The 20,538-nt window shown below is 47.0% G+C and overlaps 1 protein-coding gene across 8 annotated transcripts in view; it reads right to left on the reverse strand.

Moving 5' to 3' along the window:
- COL27A1 (collagen type XXVII alpha 1 chain) overlaps nt 1-20,538 on the reverse strand; it is a 151,792-nt gene that overhangs the window by 63,850 nt on the left and 67,404 nt on the right. For all 8 annotated transcript variants that reach the window (XM_017745601.1, XM_017745603.1, XM_008642274.2 and 5 more), the window contains 11 exons: nt 17,631-17,675; nt 15,340-15,393; nt 14,892-14,936; nt 10,247-10,300; nt 9,500-9,553; nt 9,291-9,344; nt 8,373-8,426; nt 8,011-8,064; nt 6,075-6,119; nt 5,357-5,410; nt 4,139-4,183 (listed from right to left, as the gene is read on the reverse strand). In XM_017745601.1, the coding sequence (XP_017601090.1) occupies nt 4,139-4,183; nt 5,357-5,410; nt 6,075-6,119; nt 8,011-8,064; nt 8,373-8,426; nt 9,291-9,344; nt 9,500-9,553; nt 10,247-10,300; nt 14,892-14,936; nt 15,340-15,393; nt 17,631-17,675 (558 nt within the window). The remainder of the gene's footprint in view (nt 1-4,138; nt 4,184-5,356; nt 5,411-6,074; nt 6,120-8,010; nt 8,065-8,372; nt 8,427-9,290; nt 9,345-9,499; nt 9,554-10,246; nt 10,301-14,891; nt 14,937-15,339; nt 15,394-17,630; nt 17,676-20,538) is intronic.

Raw genomic sequence — 20,538 nt, forward strand, 5'->3', positions numbered from 1 at the left:
ATCTTCTTCCACCCTAAAAGGTCTCTCAGGAATCTGGATCACGAAGCCATACGTACTGGTGATGCTTCCCAAGCTGGCCTGCTGGTGCTTTGCAGAGGGGTTTGCAGGGATCTGAGTACACCAAGAGCCCCCAGTGCCCTCCTGAGACTCCCTGGGCTGTCACAGATGTGCTGCTTGTTACGGCAGCTTGTGCAGAAACCTGCTGGCATGGCCAACGCTCGCCCTGCTGCACAGATCAGTGTTGGGATGGAAGGGGAGCACAGCCAACATTTCACTCCAAACCCAGGGAAAATTCTGCCTGCGCTGGTGCATTGGGGTATTGCTCAGGGGAAGATGCCACTGCTCCCTGTGTGAGACATGGTGTGAACAGGAGATGCAGAGCAGGGACCCTGCTTCCAGCACAGTAGCTCTGCAGTGTTTGCAGCCAGCACTGTCTGCTCTGGGCTAAATTAACCAACATTGCTGTGTCTGCAAGCAGACACAAATTGAGATAGATATGTCTACACCAAATAAATCTCAGTAAATTATCAGGAGTATAAGAAAAACAGGGGAGATTGGGTAATGATGCTCTTCACTGGCCAAAATGGGATAGACACTAAAGGCAGGGAGATTTAGGTTTTAAGAACCAGAAGAGCTGCCAACGGCAAATATTTAATCAAAGCAGACATGAACTGTGGTCATTACACTAAAATGGCTGTGGTGCAACATATTTTTCTCAGGTTCCCAGGGTTGAAAAGAGGGCCTGCATCAAACATGACTCCAGGCAGTGTGTGTAATGATGCACGTGAAGTCCCAGCAGCGGTGGCTGCCCGGATAAAGGCCCACAATATACAGGAAAGAATGTAAAACATTTATATTAGAGGGGAGTTCAGCATGTCGCTCATGATTCAGTCTGCTGTATTCCCCAGCCAAGGGCATGGTGGAAAAGAGATGGAGATTGTTAAAAAGTTGCTGGGGGCTCGGAAGGGGAAGGAAAGGAGGGGGGACTGGTGGGTTGTAATTCCTAACTCCTGTCTCGCTTTCCCCATTTATTGTCCAGCCCTGTTATAATTAAGCCCCCCCTCTTGGCTCCATCAACAGAGAGCAAGTCAGCAATGAAGCCTTGCATAAATCATAGCCCATTTGAGAGAAACAACCCATCGGCGAGCCCAGCGTGAGCAGGGTCTCCCAGGGACGGGACCGCCAGTCGCTCCCAGCGGGAACCGATCACGGCCTTTCTGTTTTACTGGTTCGCTAGAACTCAAAACAAAACAAACCAGGGACAAAGGATGGGAGGGAGTAAATGTACAATCCTCCCATTCAGATGAAAGAAAGGGAAAGTAAAACAGTAAATATCACAGTTTAAGGGAGGACGCTCTGACCCGCAAAGAACAGCCATGTGGTTTAACCCCCTGTGCACCAGGCTCAGCCCTGCCCTGGCACCACGTTGGGCTCTTGCCACCCTGGGGAGTGAGGAAAGGGAGAGTGGAGACGTGCTGTTGAAACACTGTGTCACACCAAAGAGGCTGTGAGCACCACAGTGCCTGAAAATCCCTGACAGAGATGTCTGGAGGTCAGAGATGCCCTGGAGGAGAAAGTAAATGGGCTGGGAAAGGAGCAGCACTAAGGTGTGGGAAACACCAATGCAATTCCCTGCTCGGTTCTTGGTGACCCTCTTGACCTTGGCCAAGACAATCAGGAGCTCCTCATGTCAGACCCCGCCTGCAAACCTGACATTACACCCCCTCCTCCTTCGGAAGGGGAAAAACATGAAGGAGCTGGTGCTGGTGTCCTTTAACAAATTATCCCAGAATACTGATATTGAGACAACATACTTTGACCTTAAAGGACAAGAGTCCTCCAAGGAGCCTTGGCCATCCTTCCCAGCACAGAGCGATGGGTGCGTGGCTGACCCTGACACAGCCCTGTGAGTGAGCAGGGCTGTCACTTCTTGTACAGGGGAAAGGACTCAAACAGCTGCTCCTGCTATGACAGGACCTCCCCAGTCCCATTAAGGACATAAGTTAATTAAGGTCTCTTTCAGCTAGCACAACTCTTCACTGGGATTTTCTAGTGCCAAGCAGGGCGTTGCTGGGATGGCAGCACCTTCCTGTCTGCTGCAGGGGGTTACTTTTCCCACAGGTCTCTCTGACCTTCAACATGGACATTTTGGTGACATCCTCCAGCTGTGCATTCCCAGCTCTGGGACAGGAAGGCTGGTGGCATCCTTGGCCAGAGGCCCCGTATTCCTCTTCATATCCTTCTGACATCATCTACAGGCAAGCAAGGGTTAACCCACATATTTCCAGGGTACTGGGGTGCCCAGCAGCTGGAATCCTTCCAGCACATGGAGGCAGCAAGCATCTAATGAATGATCTTCCCGAGTCTGTGTCCTTGCAATGGAAAAACAACACATCAGGGACTGCCCTGTGGCTTAAAACCTCATTTTTCAATGAGAGCTCAAGTATCACTGGAAACCTTGCAGAAACTCCCATGTTTTCCTAAACAGATGTTCCTAAGAAAGGGAAGAAATCTCCAATGAGATGAATGGCTTATCTCTTCTCGTGCTGTTATGCTGAGGTTTTCTACTCTGAGAGAACCCATTCGTCAGGCAGAGCAGCAGGATTGAGAAGTGTGACCACCCTTACTGTGGAATAGAAAACATCAGGGTCTCCACGAGAGAAAACATGGTGAGGTGATGGGCCCATCCTCTCAGGGCTCTGCTGAAAACCAATCCAGCCCCAACACCAACTGCTGAAGTTTAAGTGGAGGGGGGAAGGAAACTCCAACACTCCAGCATTGTTCAGAGGAGGTGTGATGGGAGACGAGATTATTTCTCATTAGTCTGGTGAGACATTTTTGTTCTAATGACTTGACTGGTTTGGAAACGGAAACTTTCTGGGTGATATTTCTAGACAGAGACTAATTGACTAAGAATAACACAGGCAGCTTTCCTACTATTGCACTGGTTTCAGTGTCAGCAGAGGCCAGCTGTGTTTTCTTTTCGATGAACAGTGCCTAGAGTTCTCATCCAAGGTCAGTCCTGAGGGAAGTTAAAGAATAATAATCCTAATGATGCTTTGCCCTTCAAGGACAATGTCTTGTTAAGGATATCAAAGCACTTCTAAATATTCATTTTTAACTGTATCCACAGGTGCCACTTCAGAACAGGAGGCGCTGGGCGGGCTAAGCACTGCTCAGGGCTGTCTCATGGCTTCCACAGAAGGAGAAACTGAGGCACAAAGCACTGGGAAGTGTTGCCTGAGATCGTGCAGAATCTGATAAAGCTGCAACTAGGACTCAGATATGGGGAACAACTTTGCTCCTTCAGTAGCTGCTCTTCATGGAGCAAATTAACAACCCTAACACAGAAATGCCTCTAATTTCCAAATAGAAATAACCACCTTTGATATATACTGAGGCTGGTATCAGACTGCTGGTACTGAAAAGGATCCACCTTGGCTTTTTTAGACTTGCTTGGTCAGAAACCCTTGGAAGAAGTGGCCCCCAGCTGTTGCATACAGAGCAAAGAAGAGCCAGAGAGGCCGACAAGCTAAACCAAACCAAACCAAGTGTGCTGACCATCCAGCAGGGAAAGTGTTGGGAAAGACAGCAGTGGTGAGAAGCAACACTCCCAGTGCAAGGACCAGCTGCTACAGCCAGCTCGGTGTGGTCATGCAGGAACACACAGAACATGCTGGAGGCTCTGCGGCTTCAATTTCAGGGTTGTTGGTGGACAAGTTTGTTGGTTTCAATCATAGAGACATGGGAACAATTGTTGCTCTTTCCTTGATGCCTGTGGTTCCCCCGAAGCCTACAGGGATAATGCATGTCCTGGGCTATACCAGCAGAATTTTCTCTGTGGAATTACAACAAAATGCAGCTCAGTGTCACTCTTCCCCAGGGTCTGGTTCCTTCAGCTGCTATCTCCTCTAGTCCCCAAAAATCCAGGGGAAGTGAAAGCAACATAGCACCCAAAGCAGAGGATCCTACCCTTAAAACCTACATTGGCAAAGCCTGGAAGCTGGAGCACCAGGGCTGTTGCTAGCTTTGAGCTGGCCAGAAGTCCCTGGCCACTGCCCTCTGCAGGCACTCTGGGCACCCACGACACATTGTACAGAGGAGATCATCAAAGAGACAAGGAAAATAAGGAATTTACCTGCTCACCAACTTTCCCTGGTCGGCCACGGTTTCCTGGCTCACCCTGCAGGACAAGGAGACAAGGGCACATGGGTAACTTGGTGCTGCCAGCCACACCCTGGGCACAACATGGCTCTTTGTACGCCCATGATTTGGGCTGCTGTGTGTGAATCAGGGAAAATCTGTGAGAAACAACATTTTACAAAACCAACTGTGACTTGGAAGATAATCCAAAGTAAGAAACAATGTTGACACAAACATGGAGCAAACACTTGCTGTTCTGGAGCAAAATGCTCCTAAAGCTGGTCCTGCTGTAGAAAAATAACCTTCAGAGAACCACACTGAAACATAAGATGTCTACTGCCCTGTGGCATAGGCCTGGCCTAGTCCTGCTTACTTTATCCCAAAGTTTTACAAAGCATAAGAAGAAACAACAACTCAAATACTCCCAGGCAATGCTGCACCCTGATTCTGTTGTTATAAAACCTCAGACAGGCACAGGTTACCGTCACATGGAGCACCCACAGGAAAACCACAGCAAGAACCTACGTGAGATAAATCCCAGTGCAGGAAGAAGGAGTTCAGAGCATGAAAATGATGAGGGGTGAAGGAGAAAGCAGAAGGAGAAGGATTTCAAACCCACCAGGGATAAGGGCAGCTGTGGCAGCACATGGAGGCAATCGGAGTGCTCCTGGATGGGCTGTCCAGAGGCCAGGCTCTCCAGTAACCAGCAGTGTCTCCAGGACAGCAGCTGTATTTTCTCAGTAGGCAGATACTCCAGATGTGCTGCCAGACCACATTTTTGCTATTTACTGTTTGAAGAGGTTGTTTTTTTTAGTTTTTCTCTTTCCTTTCGAGTGTGGGTTTGTGGAGAGCACTGCCCTGGGATGGCTCCTGCTGATAATTAGGCAGCAAAGATAGGAATGATGTGCATTGTTTTAGAACAAAACCATGGAGAAGCAATGGAAAATGAGATGATGATGGAGGGAGGAGTTGGTTAATATCAAAGGAGGAACACACTTGTTTATAATGGCTTAAAAATGCACCATCATTCTTTTTGAAGAAAGAAGCAGAAGCTGAGACCCCAAAATCCTGAGAAAAAGAGGAACCCTCAGTTTTCTTGTTCTCTCTGGAATGAATACCTGGGAGAGTGGTAAAGGTGAGAAAAGACATTTCCCTCTTCCTTTCCTCCCTTCTGCCCACTGCTTCCCTGATCAGGAACAAACTCTTTTCTTACCTTTGGACCGCTGGGACCAGGTGTTCCCGGAAATCCCTTCCGACCAGATCGACCCTGGAATACATGGAAAAACCGTAAACATCAAAAGCTTGCAGCTGCTTTGGTCACAGGTGCAGCTTACATGCTTGTACGATAAAAGATAAAGATAAAACATTCATTTTCTGATCCACCTATTACCCATTTTCAGGATATTTTACTATCCTGAGGTGACAATTATGTACAGACCCATTACAAAATCCTGAGCTGGCAAGTTCAAGGATATGACAATATTCTTTTTGCTTCTTCTAACTGTGTTTCTGTGATACATCACAGACATCAAAAGGACTCTCTATAACTGTCCAGTCTTTTTTCTTTCTTTTTCCTCTACTCATTGAAAAATACTATAAATCAAGGAAGAAACATCAGGGCTGGTTACAGAGATGGTTTCCAGTCAGTGTCATTTATCTTGAGGATGAACTGTTTAAACATTAGAGGGTTTTTTAAGGTCTGAGACTTTAGGCAAGTCATAAACTCAACACCCTGTGCAAGACACTTCTTGGACTTTCAGCCATCCTGGATCAAGCAATCAATCAAGTCCTGGACAAGACAATAATTCATAGCAGGGCAGATTAACTTCCCAAACCAGGAGGGGTTGAAGCTTTATGAGAATTTAACTACAATTCCATTGCAAGGTCATCAGAGCTGGTAATAACTGAGTGAATAAATGACTGAAACATACCTCTGGACCAGGGACTCCTGGTGGTCCTAAGGGTCCTTCATCTCCCTGAGGAGAAAAGAAATTAAAATAAAAGGCAAAGTAGTGACAAAATTTGGACTCACCATGCAGCAAGAATGAAGTGCCTGCAGTATGAGCAGCAGTTAAACACAGGCTGTGTGCTCAGCTGTCACATTTTAACAGCTGAGTCCTCTTCTGTCTTAAAGCAGGCTCCGAGGTTTCTCAGGAAAAAAGATCTCAAGTCAAGTCCTGCCAGTAAAAGCCATCCAAAAATTGACCAAGGCAATGCCAGTTGATTTGGTCTATGATGGGCCAGATTTGGCCAGTAGGGTACACTGAACATGTTGCCATAACTGCTTCATTTGATTTGGCAGGGATGTGAATGCTATAGAGCTCTTTACTCTTTGTCTTTCTTACCCCCTTTCCTCTTCCTTCCCCCCAAAAAAGCATGTTCCAAAATTTCCCAGAGAACCATTTGGCAACTGTATGAATGTTTCCCTTTTGCTTTCAGCTGGGACTACACATGCTGCAGGATGGAGCTATCACAAAATCTCACACAGCAATTGGACTCGGTCCTCTCCCTTGGCTCTACACCAATTTCTAATGTGATAGGATCAGATCTCAGTTTCTAAGAGACCTTCAATTAAGCTTCACAAAAATTATCTCAAGTGTCTAAAACCAACTGCCAAGAGAGAAATTAAAAGCGCCCTTGGCAGCCACAGGCTGGCTGCTCTCATTTCGGTGGTCAGCCATGGTAATGAAGGGGCACTGACAGGCTGAGGGTGGGACTGGGGGTCAGGAACCCAGCTCCATGGGCTCAGACAAGCCACCCACAATATTCCACATTTCCAGTGGGATGTAATTCAGAGCCCTGACCCAGTGCCCAGGGTGACCTTAGTAGTAAGGGCACAGTGCTGCGCTCTGCTGCACACTCAAAGTCCTTCAGCACAGCTTGCACCAAACTCCATGTCCATGTCTTTGGGCTTACTTTTACACTCACTAACTAGAGGAAATTGAAGGCAGCTTGGTCATGCCTGCCTGAACCTGGAATGCAGGGCTTCGATTCCCTTTGTATTTTGTCTGGAATATTTTTTTTCCTATTTCACTGCAAATAAATGAGCTAATTTGCATTAATCCCATTTAGAGAACAAGCAGAAGAGTTCCCAGAAAAAGTTAAGAATTATTAGTGCTATTAAAACGAGCTCCTGCCCATGCATGTGCTCAGTGTTATTTACACAATGTCTCGTGACTCTGGACAAACAGCTTACACTGGCCTGAGTGAAAGGAAATTACACTGATGTCACTGGAGTTACAGCAGGATAAACGGGGAACCCAGACATTCTCTGCTGCTCCCATAGTGCATTTGCAGCTCCAGGACAATTAAATCAATGACAATTGTTCCCTTCTTAACGACTGCAAGTGGAATGGTGCTTCAAGTTCCGAGGTGAAAGTGGTGACTGCAAGCTCCGGGGTGCTGAGCAAATGAATTTCTACAGAGCAGCAATTCCCGTTTCCTTCTCTTTTTACAGAGGGATGTTTATCCATGTGAGAGAGCAGAGTCTGCAGGTCTCATGGTTGAAAAAGAACACACTTAAAAGGAGCAGAAAGCCAAAGCCAGGCCAGGCCATGTCTGTGCAAGGGAAAAGGGTTCTAACACCCATCTGGGGGTGGGCCAACAAGCTTTAAAAGCAAAGCCAAAGCAGAATTAAGGATCTGCAAATGCCAGCAGTGACTGGAGGCAGAGATCACAGGACCTGGAGATCACAGCTTTGAGGAAGCTCCTCTTCTGCAGGTCTCTGATCACTCAGTATAAGCCTCTGCTTCCAGATTCAGAGGGACCAGAGCATTTTAAACCACGGACACCATTTCAGCATGCATTAATTTACAAAAGTCGGCGTTGTTCTTTAAATCAAACCTCTTCTGAGCTGAGGACACTCACCTCTTGTCCAGGCAGTCCTCTTGGCCCAGGTAAACCTCGTGCTCCTGGCTTTCCCTGAGAAACAGCCAAAGAAAAAGATACTCAGAAAATAGAAACATAAGCCCAGAAGGGCAATTAAAATGAGAAAGTCTCTTTCACAGTCATGGGACATTATCCAATGTCAATTCTGTAACAGAAAAAAAAACTGAAGAAAAGAAAACGCTGCACTTGGAGGGACCTCAAGCCAAACACACCAAGCTGAGATGCTGGCCAGGACAATCTTTAGGAATCTCCAGAGGTTTCTCTCTTCCCCTCTTCCCATTACTTTGTTTCCCCTGGCTGCTTCCAACCCCACACAGAGCTGCAGTCTCCGCTCTACTCACCTTCAGACCTTCAGGACCGTTTTCTCCTGGTGGGCCAATGTCACCCGGGAAGCCCTGGAGCAAATGAGGAACAGTCAGGGTGCACAAGTGGAATTCTGCAGGCAGTGTCAGCCTCTGTGAGAGGTTTAGTTAATGACTAAGGGACAAGATGTGTTACATGCTGGTAGTGCCTTTGTGTGGGCCTCTGCGGCTTTGGGAGGGAATGGGACACAAACTCTTCCATCAGTTTGATGGAAGAGCAGCCTTTCCCAGCAACTCCCTTTAGGTCCATCTTCTTACAAAATTTATTGCAGCGAGGGTCTCCCTGTCATCACACAGCTAAAAGCGGCAATTTCGGTTTTAATTAATCTTTATGAGTCAGCGCATAATCTCTGTGCTCTGAGAAAGAAGCTGCAGCCTCCTCACAAAGGGAAGCAGGCGAGGAATTAGGAAAGATGCTGACACCCTTCATATTTCCAATAGCAACAAAGAGGAACGACTGCTAAGTAGCAGCAGTCAGCTGAGAGCCCTTCCAGACCCTGTGAAATACCAGAACGCTGATGAGGGGAAAACAGACCATCACTTTGTGCTGGAAAGTGGCTTTCTAGCATCTTACACATTTTGTCTGGTTGCTTAGGAAGGACAAAAATGATGGTGTGCTGGGGGAAACTCATCCTGCATTTGAGGTATCACTGTGACTATTTTTTGGTAAAGGAAGTAACAGGATTTTCTACTTTAAATGGTTTTGAGGGGAAAAAAATTAAAAAATTTTCTATGAGAAAAAAGGAGAAGGAAAAACCAGAAAACCATGAGATGCAAAATAGGTCATGAACCCATCTTGATCCTTCCTACCCCATCACCACACATGTGCCATTTTATCCCAGCAGAGAAGTGAAGCCCTAGGCTGCAAGGATGTGAGAAGGTGGTGGTGGGACATACCTCAGGGCCAGGTGGTCCTGGAAACCCAACTGGTCCTTTGTCACCGACTTTTCCCTGCAGAAATCAGAAAAACATGGGGAAAAGTGAGCTGGCTTCTGGCTGTTGGGTTTCCTGTTTAGAACAGCACACCCCTGCCAAGCTGTCTTTCCAGCTGGGCAAGGAACCTTTAGAAAGGGAGATTAGGAAGCAGAGGGTGCTTGGTTACTTACCAGGGGGCCTGCTTTCCCTCGTGCCCCAGGGACCCCAGGCAAACCCTGGCTGCCCTGAGAGAGACACATTTTTTCAGAACACAATGAGGCATCAAAAAAATACCAATTCCCCATGCTCCAGCTTTGCTGCAGAATGGGAAGCATCTCCTAAAGGCTAGACTTAGCCCTGCATAGAGCTGAGACAGCTGCACTAATGTCAGTGAGATGTTTCTGTAGACAGCCCTGAATTTAGCCCCAAAGAACAGGAGCTGCTGCCGTTGGCTGTGGCTCAGAGCCACACAGGCTCCAGCACAGGGCTATGTGCAACATTTGTCAGCCACAGTCAGTATCACATCGAGTCACAGGGGAGAAGTCATTTGATCAGAAGTTATACAGAGCGTTAAGTGCTTCGCTGGGTCAGGGTTTAAGTTGCTGCACTGAGCAGACAAAATCTCCTGCGTCTGCAGCCGCTGGACCACACACATTCAAAGGCATCCCCATCAATCCCATCACTTCCAATCTCTGCTAGAAGACATAGCCCCTATAGAAAGGCCCCTGCAGAACTGCTTTTACTATGAGTAACTAGAAAATCCATATTCTGACATGGACTTTAGAAAAGGCACAGCATACCCCAAATGGGAACTATCCAAGAAGGGGAACCTGACAGCAGGATGCAGCTAATTCCAGCTCCTAGTGGGTGAACTGAGAAAACTGGTGGCCACTGCTATGTAAGGGGAAAAGAATGATGGAGAAAAGAAAAGCAAATACCTTGTCTCCTTGGAAGCCGATATCTCCTGGAACACCTGCTCTTCCCTGATCACCCTGGGTATACATCACCAGAGAGTTAAAATAGGCAACAGCAACAGACAAAATCCCCAGGTTGATGCTTAGAAGGCGCTTTGTACAGCAAAAGTCTCAGCACCAGCTCCACTCAAAACCGAACTGGTGGCAAGCTGCAGATCACATTGAATGTAACAACAACCCTGAACAAAGTGTGTATTTCCCAACTTGATTCTAAGGTGAGAAGGGAAACTGCAGAAGAGCAAAAAGCAGGAATTCCCAAGCACTGTGTATCTACAGAAGCTGCAAGAAGAGAGACCACACTCCTCTGGCTAACAGCGACCATGAAGGTGGAGAAGTGTTAAATTCAGCTGAACAGAAGAGTTCAGTTTTCAATGAATGAACCTTTTCTCTCACAAGGCCCTATAGAAAAGAAAACAATCCTCAAGGTTTCTGTGAGCATATCCTAGTCTTGACATCAAGCATCAATCCTCTTTCATAAGAAAGCAAGAGCAGCTTCTGGTAATGCTTTAGTACTACCTCACTGCCAGTATCTGATCTGAGATTCCCTGGGAGGGGTAGGCGGGTGTTCACTGGTATGGGGAGCACATCACTGTGCTCCTGAGCAAGATGTCTGTCTGTCCCCTCACTGGACCAACATAACAGATTCTGACTCCCTGGGCGGAAGACAAATATCCCTGAAGGTTTTCCAAGGAGCAGTGGACTACCTTGCATTGGCTCTTAGCCCTGCTGTGAGCAGCTCTGTGGATCAAATGACCTTCTAATGCCCCTTCCAACCTCATGTATTTAGTGATTTATTTAAACAAAGGATGAGTCAATGATGGGGCAGAGAGAGGAAAATTCTGCTTGGGAAGTCAAAGGAGGAACGACTACAATAACTTGGTACAATGACAAGACCCAACAAAAATAACTGCTGGGAGGAAGTCTCTCCCATGAACTTGGCTCCCCAGCGAGGGAATGAGCCACTCTAGAGCTGTATGTTTAAACATAGTCCACATGGAAGACATGTGGAGTCCTGCAACAGAGCCGAAGTCCACAGGGAGAGGACAGAGAAAGTCCATTTCACTCCAGAAAAACCACCCACTAGTTATCAGAGAGCTGAAATAATTGTAACTACTTCAGTAACATGCAGGGGATAATGAAATTGGGGATGGTTCAGGTTTGAGTTGGTAAAGACTTTTCAAAGACAAATTTTCAGAAGAAAAATAATTAAGAACTATGCAGATTCAATGATGGAAATATTTCATGGATTCACGCTAAATTTGCTTTAATTTTTTGGCAAATGTTCCCAGAACATTTCACTGAACCGTCTTCAAAACAAATCTTTTACATAGCAAAATTAGAATGTTGCTCTTAAAAACGTTAAATTGATTTTACTCATTTGGTTTTAAACCTAAAATATTTTAATTTGAGTCAAATAACCAACATTTTGTTTCATCTAAAGTATTTCCCATCTTTTTTTTTTTTTTTGGCAATGCAAAATGGAAACAATCAGCTCTTTACACAGCTTCAGTTCGGAAGAACCCCAAGTATTACATACAATAGAAATGGCAAAAAAACTACTGTGTGACCCAGCTCCTTTACAGACTTCTCTCATCTTCTCCCAATTTTCTACTTATTTTATGTAGTCCAAGGCTTAAAACACTGAAATCTACTTAATTCTTGCTCCCAACAGAAGGCAGCATGAAAACAGCTTTTCTGGAAGCAACAGGATGGCTCTGAGGTTTGTCTTTACCATCAATTCTGAGGGTCAAAAAAGAAAGATTATATTTTTTATTAAGCAATTTTCTACCCAGACAGTACAGGCGGCCATTGAAATACTGTTTCAGAAGAAATACTTGGATACTAAGTAATAACTACTAAAATAAAAGAGTTTCCAGAGCATAGCAAAAGGCAGGAACAAACCTTTGTTTCCAACCTTTAGGAAAAGTGGGGCATGACAATGAAACCAGCTTTTAAACAGCTCTGAGAAATGGGCATTAGAGAGGGTAAGAAGGAAGCAGGGGAAACAAAACACATCTCTTATGCGGAGCTGGACTTCATGCCAGATGTTCACATGTTACTGTGATAGCACAGCAAAATGTCACGGCATGAGCAGTCCATCTATGGCTGTTAATCCCTTAAACCAGAACTGAGGACTGGGGCATCACCTTTCACCTGCCCTGGAACTGGGACTCAGAGTCTGTGTCCTTAATAAGAGGGAAAAATTACAGAGGAAAGAGGTCAGGCATGTTTGTTATTAAAAACTGCAGTGCCGAGATGACGAAATGGGCCTGCAAGGACTTTGTTCGTGGGGCAGGAAAAGGAATGTAGGATCTGAAATTACAAACAGGCTCTGCCCATGTTATGTTGCCTGTGCTTCATCTTTCACCTATAAAAAGAAATGCAGCTTCAGACACCCCGAGGCCCTTTGTAACCCAACACGAACAGAGAGGGGCTACAAGGGAAGGGACCAATGCACAGCTGTGGGATGTGTTTGCTGTCTGTGCGATGCAGAGGAGGTTGTTGTGCAAAATCCCCTCAATTTTCCTCGACTGGAAGTCCCTGCTCCCAAGACTTCCTGCTTAGCAATGCAAAGGGAGCTAACGCCGCACAACTCCAGAGGTATTTGCCTGAGCCATGTCCTCCACAAGTTACAGATGTCCTGATTCATAAAACTCCTTTGTGAGAACAAGTAGCTGGGATTTCCTCTGCTTCCTCCACCTTTCCCCTGCACTCATCACCCCACGTGGTCTTTTCAAGGCCGCTCTTTATTTCAGTTATACAGTAATTCCACTTCTCCCTGTAACAGCAGATAAAACCCTCTCTTCCCGTCTCCTTGCCTGCATGAAAACACTGGAATGGCAACAGGAGGATGACCTGGACTGGCCTGTCTAGCTGCTAGATAAAAAGATGTGATTTCTGCCGGAGGAGTGAGATGTTGTCCGCTATTCTGGTTCACACCTGGTCATGTGATGTGAGGACATTCTCCCAGGTAGACACCGAGGTGGCAGCTCCAGTGACATTCCTCCTGCCTACACACACCATCCAGCCACCCTGTCATTATTCTCAGGTTTTACCAGCATTCATCTGACTGCTGCTGAGTGAAGGGAGTTTTTCTCAGCTACAAAAAGACAAACTTGTACAAGGCCACATGTTTTGGATGTGACCAAGACAGATGGGATTAATAGGAACTTGCAGACATCCAATTAAATCCTCATCAACCCATCCCCAGGAAGGCAGGATGACCTGCAGCCTGGAGCTTGCAGGGGGAGGCAGCTGGGGAGGAAGGAAAAGGTTTCCTGTACCTCAGGAGCGTGGGATTGTTGGGAGGATGGATAATTCCGCACTTGGGATTATTGTAAGGATAACTCCAGAGAGAGTCACAAACCATTTGGTTACTGTGACAGCAATGGCAGGGGAAATACTGGGCAGAAACAGTGTAGTTTCTATAAAGTGGTGGAGACTGAACTGTCCAGGAAGTTTAATTTTGCTAAACAATGATTTAAATGTTGGTGATTTTTAAGATATTTAACCATTTATTCCAGGGAATGGATGGAAGAGTCTGTGGACTCTAGGATCTGGTGTTTAGTCAAGAAACCAGCTACAATGTCTTAAGCTTGTCCTAAAGAAAAAGCCCTTCTCTTGCCTTGTCATTGCTCTCAACAGAAGTGGAAAAGCAGCACAGGGGAGAAATGGAAATTGCAGACACAGGAGTCCTGGCAAAGAGCTGCTATAATATAAGAAGAGTTGAATCAACTGGTTTGACACTACTTCCCCCCTGTGCAGTTTTGGGCTGCTAAATCATTCTCTAAAAGCAAACATCTAAGAAGAGAACAAAAAATCCGACAAGAGGAGGAAAATACACTTAATGGTCATTTTCCACTGCCCTCCTGAGCAATCAGAGCCACCAATAAATAACTGCACCTCCCACTCTTTCAGACTAAATAAATCCTACAGCCGAATATCTGTAGGAGGAGGGTTCTTATGACAGTGAGACATTTACACACACAGCTTCATGCTGATTTATCTCAAGCTCCATGTTTTTGTGCCAGCACCACTAAATCACTGCAATCAAGGCCCCTCTCCATTTTGCTCTTTCTAAAGTGATTTATATCAGTTTGGGACAAGGCAATTTCCTCTCAGTAGGAAGCTGAACTGAGGTGAGGCTCCTTGAACAGGAGCAGGGATATCCAACACACAACAGTTTTTCCAGGGGATCCACCTGCTTTGTTTGATACAGGGCTGCTTTTTCACACCATGTTTCCCCCAAATGCATTAATACAAACTCACTGTCAGTGTCAGATCATCTCCTCCCCATCCCATCACATAAACAACATAAAAACAGTGGAACACCAGTTAATTGTACATTTACTGTCATCGCCAGTGTGAGACAGGAGCTCCAAAGAGGATCTGAGCATAACTGATCTATACTCCATGGAAAAGGGGATGGGGCAGATATCAAAGAAAGAAAAATCAAAACTAGAGTGTCAGGAATGGAGGGAGAATGAGAGGATGGGGTAGAGATGGCCAGAGTGGAACCAGCACTATGGTGCTGAATACGAAAGAAACTAGAAAGGGGGTTTCACATGCAAAATTAAAACACAGTGCAATAAGGGAGTATTCAGATCACCTTATCACCTTTCAGTCCATGTTCTCCAGGGTTTCCCATCAGCCCCTGAAATAAAAGAAAGTTCAGAGTGAGGTTGAGCCATGGTGGAGACTTGCTCAGGTCTGTGACATTGCTGTTTGCTGATGGGGTGGTAGTTCAGACCCACAGCACTGGCCTGGCACAGTCTCAAGGTCTGTCTGGGAGCCAGACTGCTCCCAAAGTGTGCTCCATCACACATTCTTCATGTGCTGGAGGCACACAGGGAAAATGCTCCTGGAATTCTCCATTGACTCACGCCTACTGCAGAGCACCAGTGGGATGTTGTGTTCAACAGTCCTGTGCCTGGACACACATCACTGCTGCCCATCCTTTCTCTCAGGACAGTCACCACTGCCCAAAGGAGGAACAGAATAACCTTCAGCTCAGCTATGGAGGGATGAGAGCTCACAGAGCTCAGCTATTCCCTCACCTTTAATCCTTTTGGTCCTGGATAGCCAATTGGTCCAACAGGGCCCATGTCACCCTAGTGAGAGAAAGAAAATTACCACAGTCATTACATGCAAACCCAACAGATCCCTGCATGTGGTGAGAAGTTCCTCTGATATCCAGTCTCAGTATCCGTGAAGAAATGCACTACTGATATCAACAAAAACAGCATCCTGGCATGAGTCAAGGCTCTTTGAATATGCAGACAGCCCCAGCACACAAAGGAAAGAGAGACAGGAGGTGAGGACAGAGGTGTCTCATCCTGCTGCAGTGAGAAGTCAGCGTGGCATTGTGTGTTGGGACTTACTCCAGCGCAGGAGGACAGCAGAGCTCTGGCTGCCGTGGGCACACATGTGCGATATACAACAGAAACCCTTCAGTGCTGCTGTTGAAATGGGCTCTGGCTGCTCTCTGCCATGAAAAGAGGCAGTGACAGCATCCACCAGCCTGGCCTCAGTGTGTAAATAAACAGGGCAGGCTTCCTGAAGGAGCGATTCTCCAGCCGCAGCCCCTGCCCCGCAGCCACGCAGAGGGAGCTGGGCTGCAGCTGTCCCAACAGAGCCCTTTTCATACCTCCCAGCATAAAGGCTGCTTGTAGAAATGCATTTACTTAGAGCTCTGCCCACATGATTAACTAGGAGAGCAAGAGGCTTTAGTTACACCTCATTCTGCTCTTCAGCCTCTCTTACACTGTGAACCAAACTCTGCAGGGTGCCTGTGGCAGCTGGAGCTGGGCTGGTCCCCAGGGTGCCTGCAGGTGCAAGGAAGAGACTGAATGGGGGCCATGTGTCACCTTCTCCATGCCCTGCAGTGTGAGTCCTGTGTGCAGACCCTGGGGAAGGAGCTAGAGCTGTCCTCCAAAGGGAGGACAAGGCAGGATGGAGCTGCTCTTTTCTCCCCAGGAGGATGGAGGAGGTCAGTCTTGGTCTATCCATTAGAGACGCTTCAGCATCCTGAATTCAGGAGATGCATGTTACCCTGGGACACAGGATCTACCTCAATTTGACCTGAATCTCAGTTTGAAGTTTGGCTGGGCCAGTGTGGAGGGGAGGACAGGCAGCTTCTGACTCAATCATCTCTAGAAGGATTGTGATCCCATTTACCATCTCTGACCTTACACTTTCCAGTGAACAAAATACCAGTGAGATAATGGCAACAGGGAAAAGATGAATCTTTCCAAAAGCAAGGAGGAATATAATCCAATCTGGACAATGCCTTCAATGGGACTGTTTTAAATACCAGTCTTCCTCTTCCAGCTTTTTGCCAGGAGCTTTTCTTTCTGCTGCCATGGCTAAAGTAGTTACTTCCATCTCCACTAATGAGGGGAAACACACCTAATTCCTGGCTCTATGGAATGCTTTCCCCTCAATCCACCTCTGTCCCAATCCCCCATCTCCAAGATGGGGGTTCCACCATATTCCCTGCTGTTCCTTCAAGGAATGTAAGATGTCTGGGTTTGTGCAATGTCTAGTGCAATGGAGGCCTTGATCTCAGCTAAAACACACTCCTATAATTTGAGCTACAGAAAGGCAAAAGGGGAAGGTTTTTAACCATTCCTTGCAAGCCAAGTTTCCATGAATTATCACAGATGAGGAGGAACCATTATGAAAGAATGCTGTAGTAGTAACAGAGCCTACCAATTTTTGTGCATGGAAGGGAATAACCTGAAACAGATCCTAGGACCTAAAAATAAACCACACTATGTTCAGCTGGGCATTCACTAACCCCCAGCACAGCTGCCAGAGGAGGAGTTGCCACCCAGCCTTACAGCTATTTATCTCCTGCTGGGGGAAAAGCGTAATGAAGGGTGGAATTTGGCTGAGTACATAATTACCTGGATTAGTGATGGGATGGTGAGAGTGCATGTAAAATTCCTGTCTACCCAGAGGACAAACTGTTCCTGTCCACGGTCTCTCCAGTGAACAAGAACTGTGTGTCCCTGAACTGCTTACAGGGACTTGCTTTTTAAGAGATCCTGGTGTGGAATGAATGCTGCATCTTTGAAGAAATACCCTGGCAAATGTTATCAAAAGGGCAAGTTATCAGGAAAAAAAAGACACTAAAACCAGACTTCTAATCTGTTTCCTTTTGCTTGGAAGGGTTTGCCCTCCTCCACCTCCCAATCCACCAGGAAACCCCCTCTCTCCCCAGATGTCACACCTCCCCCATACAAACAGTCATCCTGCTCACGGGAAGAGGAAAATCTGTGCGTAGTTAGGCAGGTTGAAAGGGTTGAAGCCCAACAAGCCAGATCTCCATTTTTTTTGTACTTACAATGAGTCCAAGGACTCCAGGAGGACCTGGGGCTCCCAGTTCTCCCTAAAAGGTAAGACAAACCCACATGGTTATGGACACTTTATAGACAAGCAGAGACTGAAAGGCAGCTTAGTGTTTCAAGGGCTTGAGGGAAGGGAAAAGATCGTCCCTCCCCCTTCCATCCCCCCTTTCAACCCCAGCCCCTGCCCCACCAAAGGGATCCAGAACTTCCATCTTAGGGAGTGCACTTGTGAGCACATCCTGGGAAGACACAGGCTGCTTGTTGCTGGGCAGTTATTCCCAGGGCTGACTTCCCTCCCAGGAGCAGGCTGGATGAAAGGAACATTTTGCTGTGCAGGGTAGAGGTGGGAGCCTTCCCCAGGTCAGATCCAGCCATTGGCAGGGAGAGGGACCAGAGCAGGGTGGGGACACGGGGAGAGCAAGGCTAAGGTGGGAAGGAGAGGAAAGCTGCTGCTTTAGCATTGGGAAAGGTGAGTTTTTGGGAGTGGTTAAGTAATAATAAAACTCATAGGAAAAGGAAGACCTGCATGAAAAGGAAACTGGGTAGTTTGGGGAGAGGGTATAGCAGGTTCTGGTGCTGGCAAATGGGTCCTGGGAATGTATTGGGCTCCTTGGAGCTCATCATTCCAAGGGTCATGGAGCTGGTTTGACTTCTCAGCTTCACCACAAACTACTTCTGTATGAGCTCTCCAAAGACATGCAGAAGCACTGGTGGGTGCCCGATAGCATCTTCAAGTGAAGCACAGCAGAGAAGCTCTGCCAGACCCCCACAACTCATTGATCCAGGTCTCTGAGTAGTTCAGCCACCACGGGGTGCTCAGCCTGTCCCACGTCTCCCTCGGTGGCCTCCTTGGCCACGCTAACAGTGAGCTGCTTGTCAGGGCAAGGACCTGCTCTTACACACCTCCATCTCCAATGGGGCCTCTCAAAACAAGTGCATTGGAAATGCTGAACTTCCTGTTAACTCAGACAGTCCTGCTCCTGCTCTGGATCATGCTGGCTACTTTCTTTGACAGCCCTGCTCAGTTTATGGTGCACATCTGGTGGAGTCCCCTCCAGTGCAATAAAGCTCCCCTTTTATGGAAAGATCTGCCTAGTGGAAGAAGGAAAGAGAAGGGGACGCAACGTGACTGAATGTGCTCAGGGCTCCTTGGGTAAAGGGTTACGTGTGTTTATTTTATGGGAAGTGGAGTAAAGGACTATTGGGCAAGCACACACACAAAAAAGTGTTTCATAATCTCAACCAGCCTAAAATCGCTTTTTTAATGGCCAGTTCCTTTCCTGCATACTTGGGACATCTGTGGAGCAATTGTTCCTCATGGGTGGGATTTCTGTGTCCTCAGAGCTACTGTTATAAGGTCGGCTTCAAGCTTTTAGCTGAGGCCTGGCACTACTAGGCTCAGGAAGAAGAGGCAGTATGCCAGGAATGCTGAGCACAGGAGTTGCACGGTGGCCTGGGTTTCCCAGGAAGCTCTGCAGGCTCCCAGCGTGGCTGGGCTGCAGGCTGGGTGGATAGTCAGGTCTTGGTCCCACCAGTCTCAAGAGGCACTTCCAGATTTCTGACTTAGGTCATATGGATATCCCTCACGAGAACAGGTATATGAGGAAATGCATGACCTCACAGCTGATGGAAGAGAATTTCCTCTTGGGAGAGGAGGGGGTGGACTCCCTTGAGAGATGTGGACAGGACTAGTTGTTAATTTGAGCGGTTCCTCGGCGTAGGAAATGGAGGATTTACAAGTGGCCTTTCCTGGCCATCAGTCCCTGACCTGCAAGGGAAATCAGGCTCTATTCTCCTTTTTTCAGCACACAAACCAGGCAGTGGGACAAGAGAGGAGATGAATCAACAGCCCTTTCCCACGTCTAATTCCTGTGATTAAGAGCCTAATTGGAGTGGCTAAAGCACACCGGGGGAACATGGGATCTGTAACGCGATGGCACAACAATTCTCATCGAGCTGGTAGGAGGGAAGAAGGCCCCTGAGGTTGGAAGAGCCTGTGCTGTCCCTGGAGGGGATGGAAAGGAGATCAGAGGCTGTTGGGGTCAGCCTTCCCCACGCGACCAGGGGATCAAACAGAGAATGTGGCAGCCGGGCCTCCGGCAGCCCTCCCGCCTGCGACAGCTCAGCTGCACACCCCACCTACCAAACTCAGCATATTTGTGTGCTCCACAAACAGACTTTCTGGCATTTTTCTGCGTCTGTGACTCCGCTTGTGACCCTGTGAACCTCCCTTTAAGTCAGCCCAAACAGTCTGTTTTCATTCTGTGATAGCCAAGGCACATTAATATTTAAAAGCCGTTGATAAGATGAAAGAAGAGCAATCCTTCTGGATGAATTAACAGGACATTTGCTGCTCTCCCAGGCTCTGGGAACTGCCATCAGCTGACTGGCATTGAGAATATCTTCTGAATGGGGCTTAGACAACTTGCATATTCAAAAGAAAACAAAGTAAGCTATTTGGGGGAAAAAAGTCTTCCTGTCCTCCAGGATCCCTGCTCTTCCTGGTGGGTTGGCTGGAAATAGCAGTATGATCAGAAAGTTTTCTACTTTGGGACTACTGATTCCACTCTGATCCATGGCTTAAATTGACTGAAGGATGGGAAAAGTCCTGCAGAAGTATTCCTTGGGAATATTCTTTCAGTTCATTGCATTTATGACTCTTGTGCTGAAATCCACAAAAGCTGGAGTGTAGCTGAGCTTGGCTTGGGGATTGGAGTCAATTGTATAAATAACTTTTTGCTGCATATATGACAAATGGGAACTTGCAGACACATGTGGAGTGGGTTACTTCACACAAATCATCCCATCAAACCCCAGAGCAGCACGGTGATTATGTGTGAATAACCAAGGCAGCAGGCATTTCAAAGAGGAATCAGTGCTGCTCACATGCTAATTCAGGGAAAA

This window comes from Corvus brachyrhynchos, unplaced genomic scaffold (assembly GCF_000691975.1).
Source record: "Corvus brachyrhynchos isolate BGI_N302 unplaced genomic scaffold, ASM69197v1 scaffold59, whole genome shotgun sequence".
NCBI classification, from domain to species: domain Eukaryota; kingdom Metazoa; phylum Chordata; class Aves; order Passeriformes; family Corvidae; genus Corvus; species Corvus brachyrhynchos.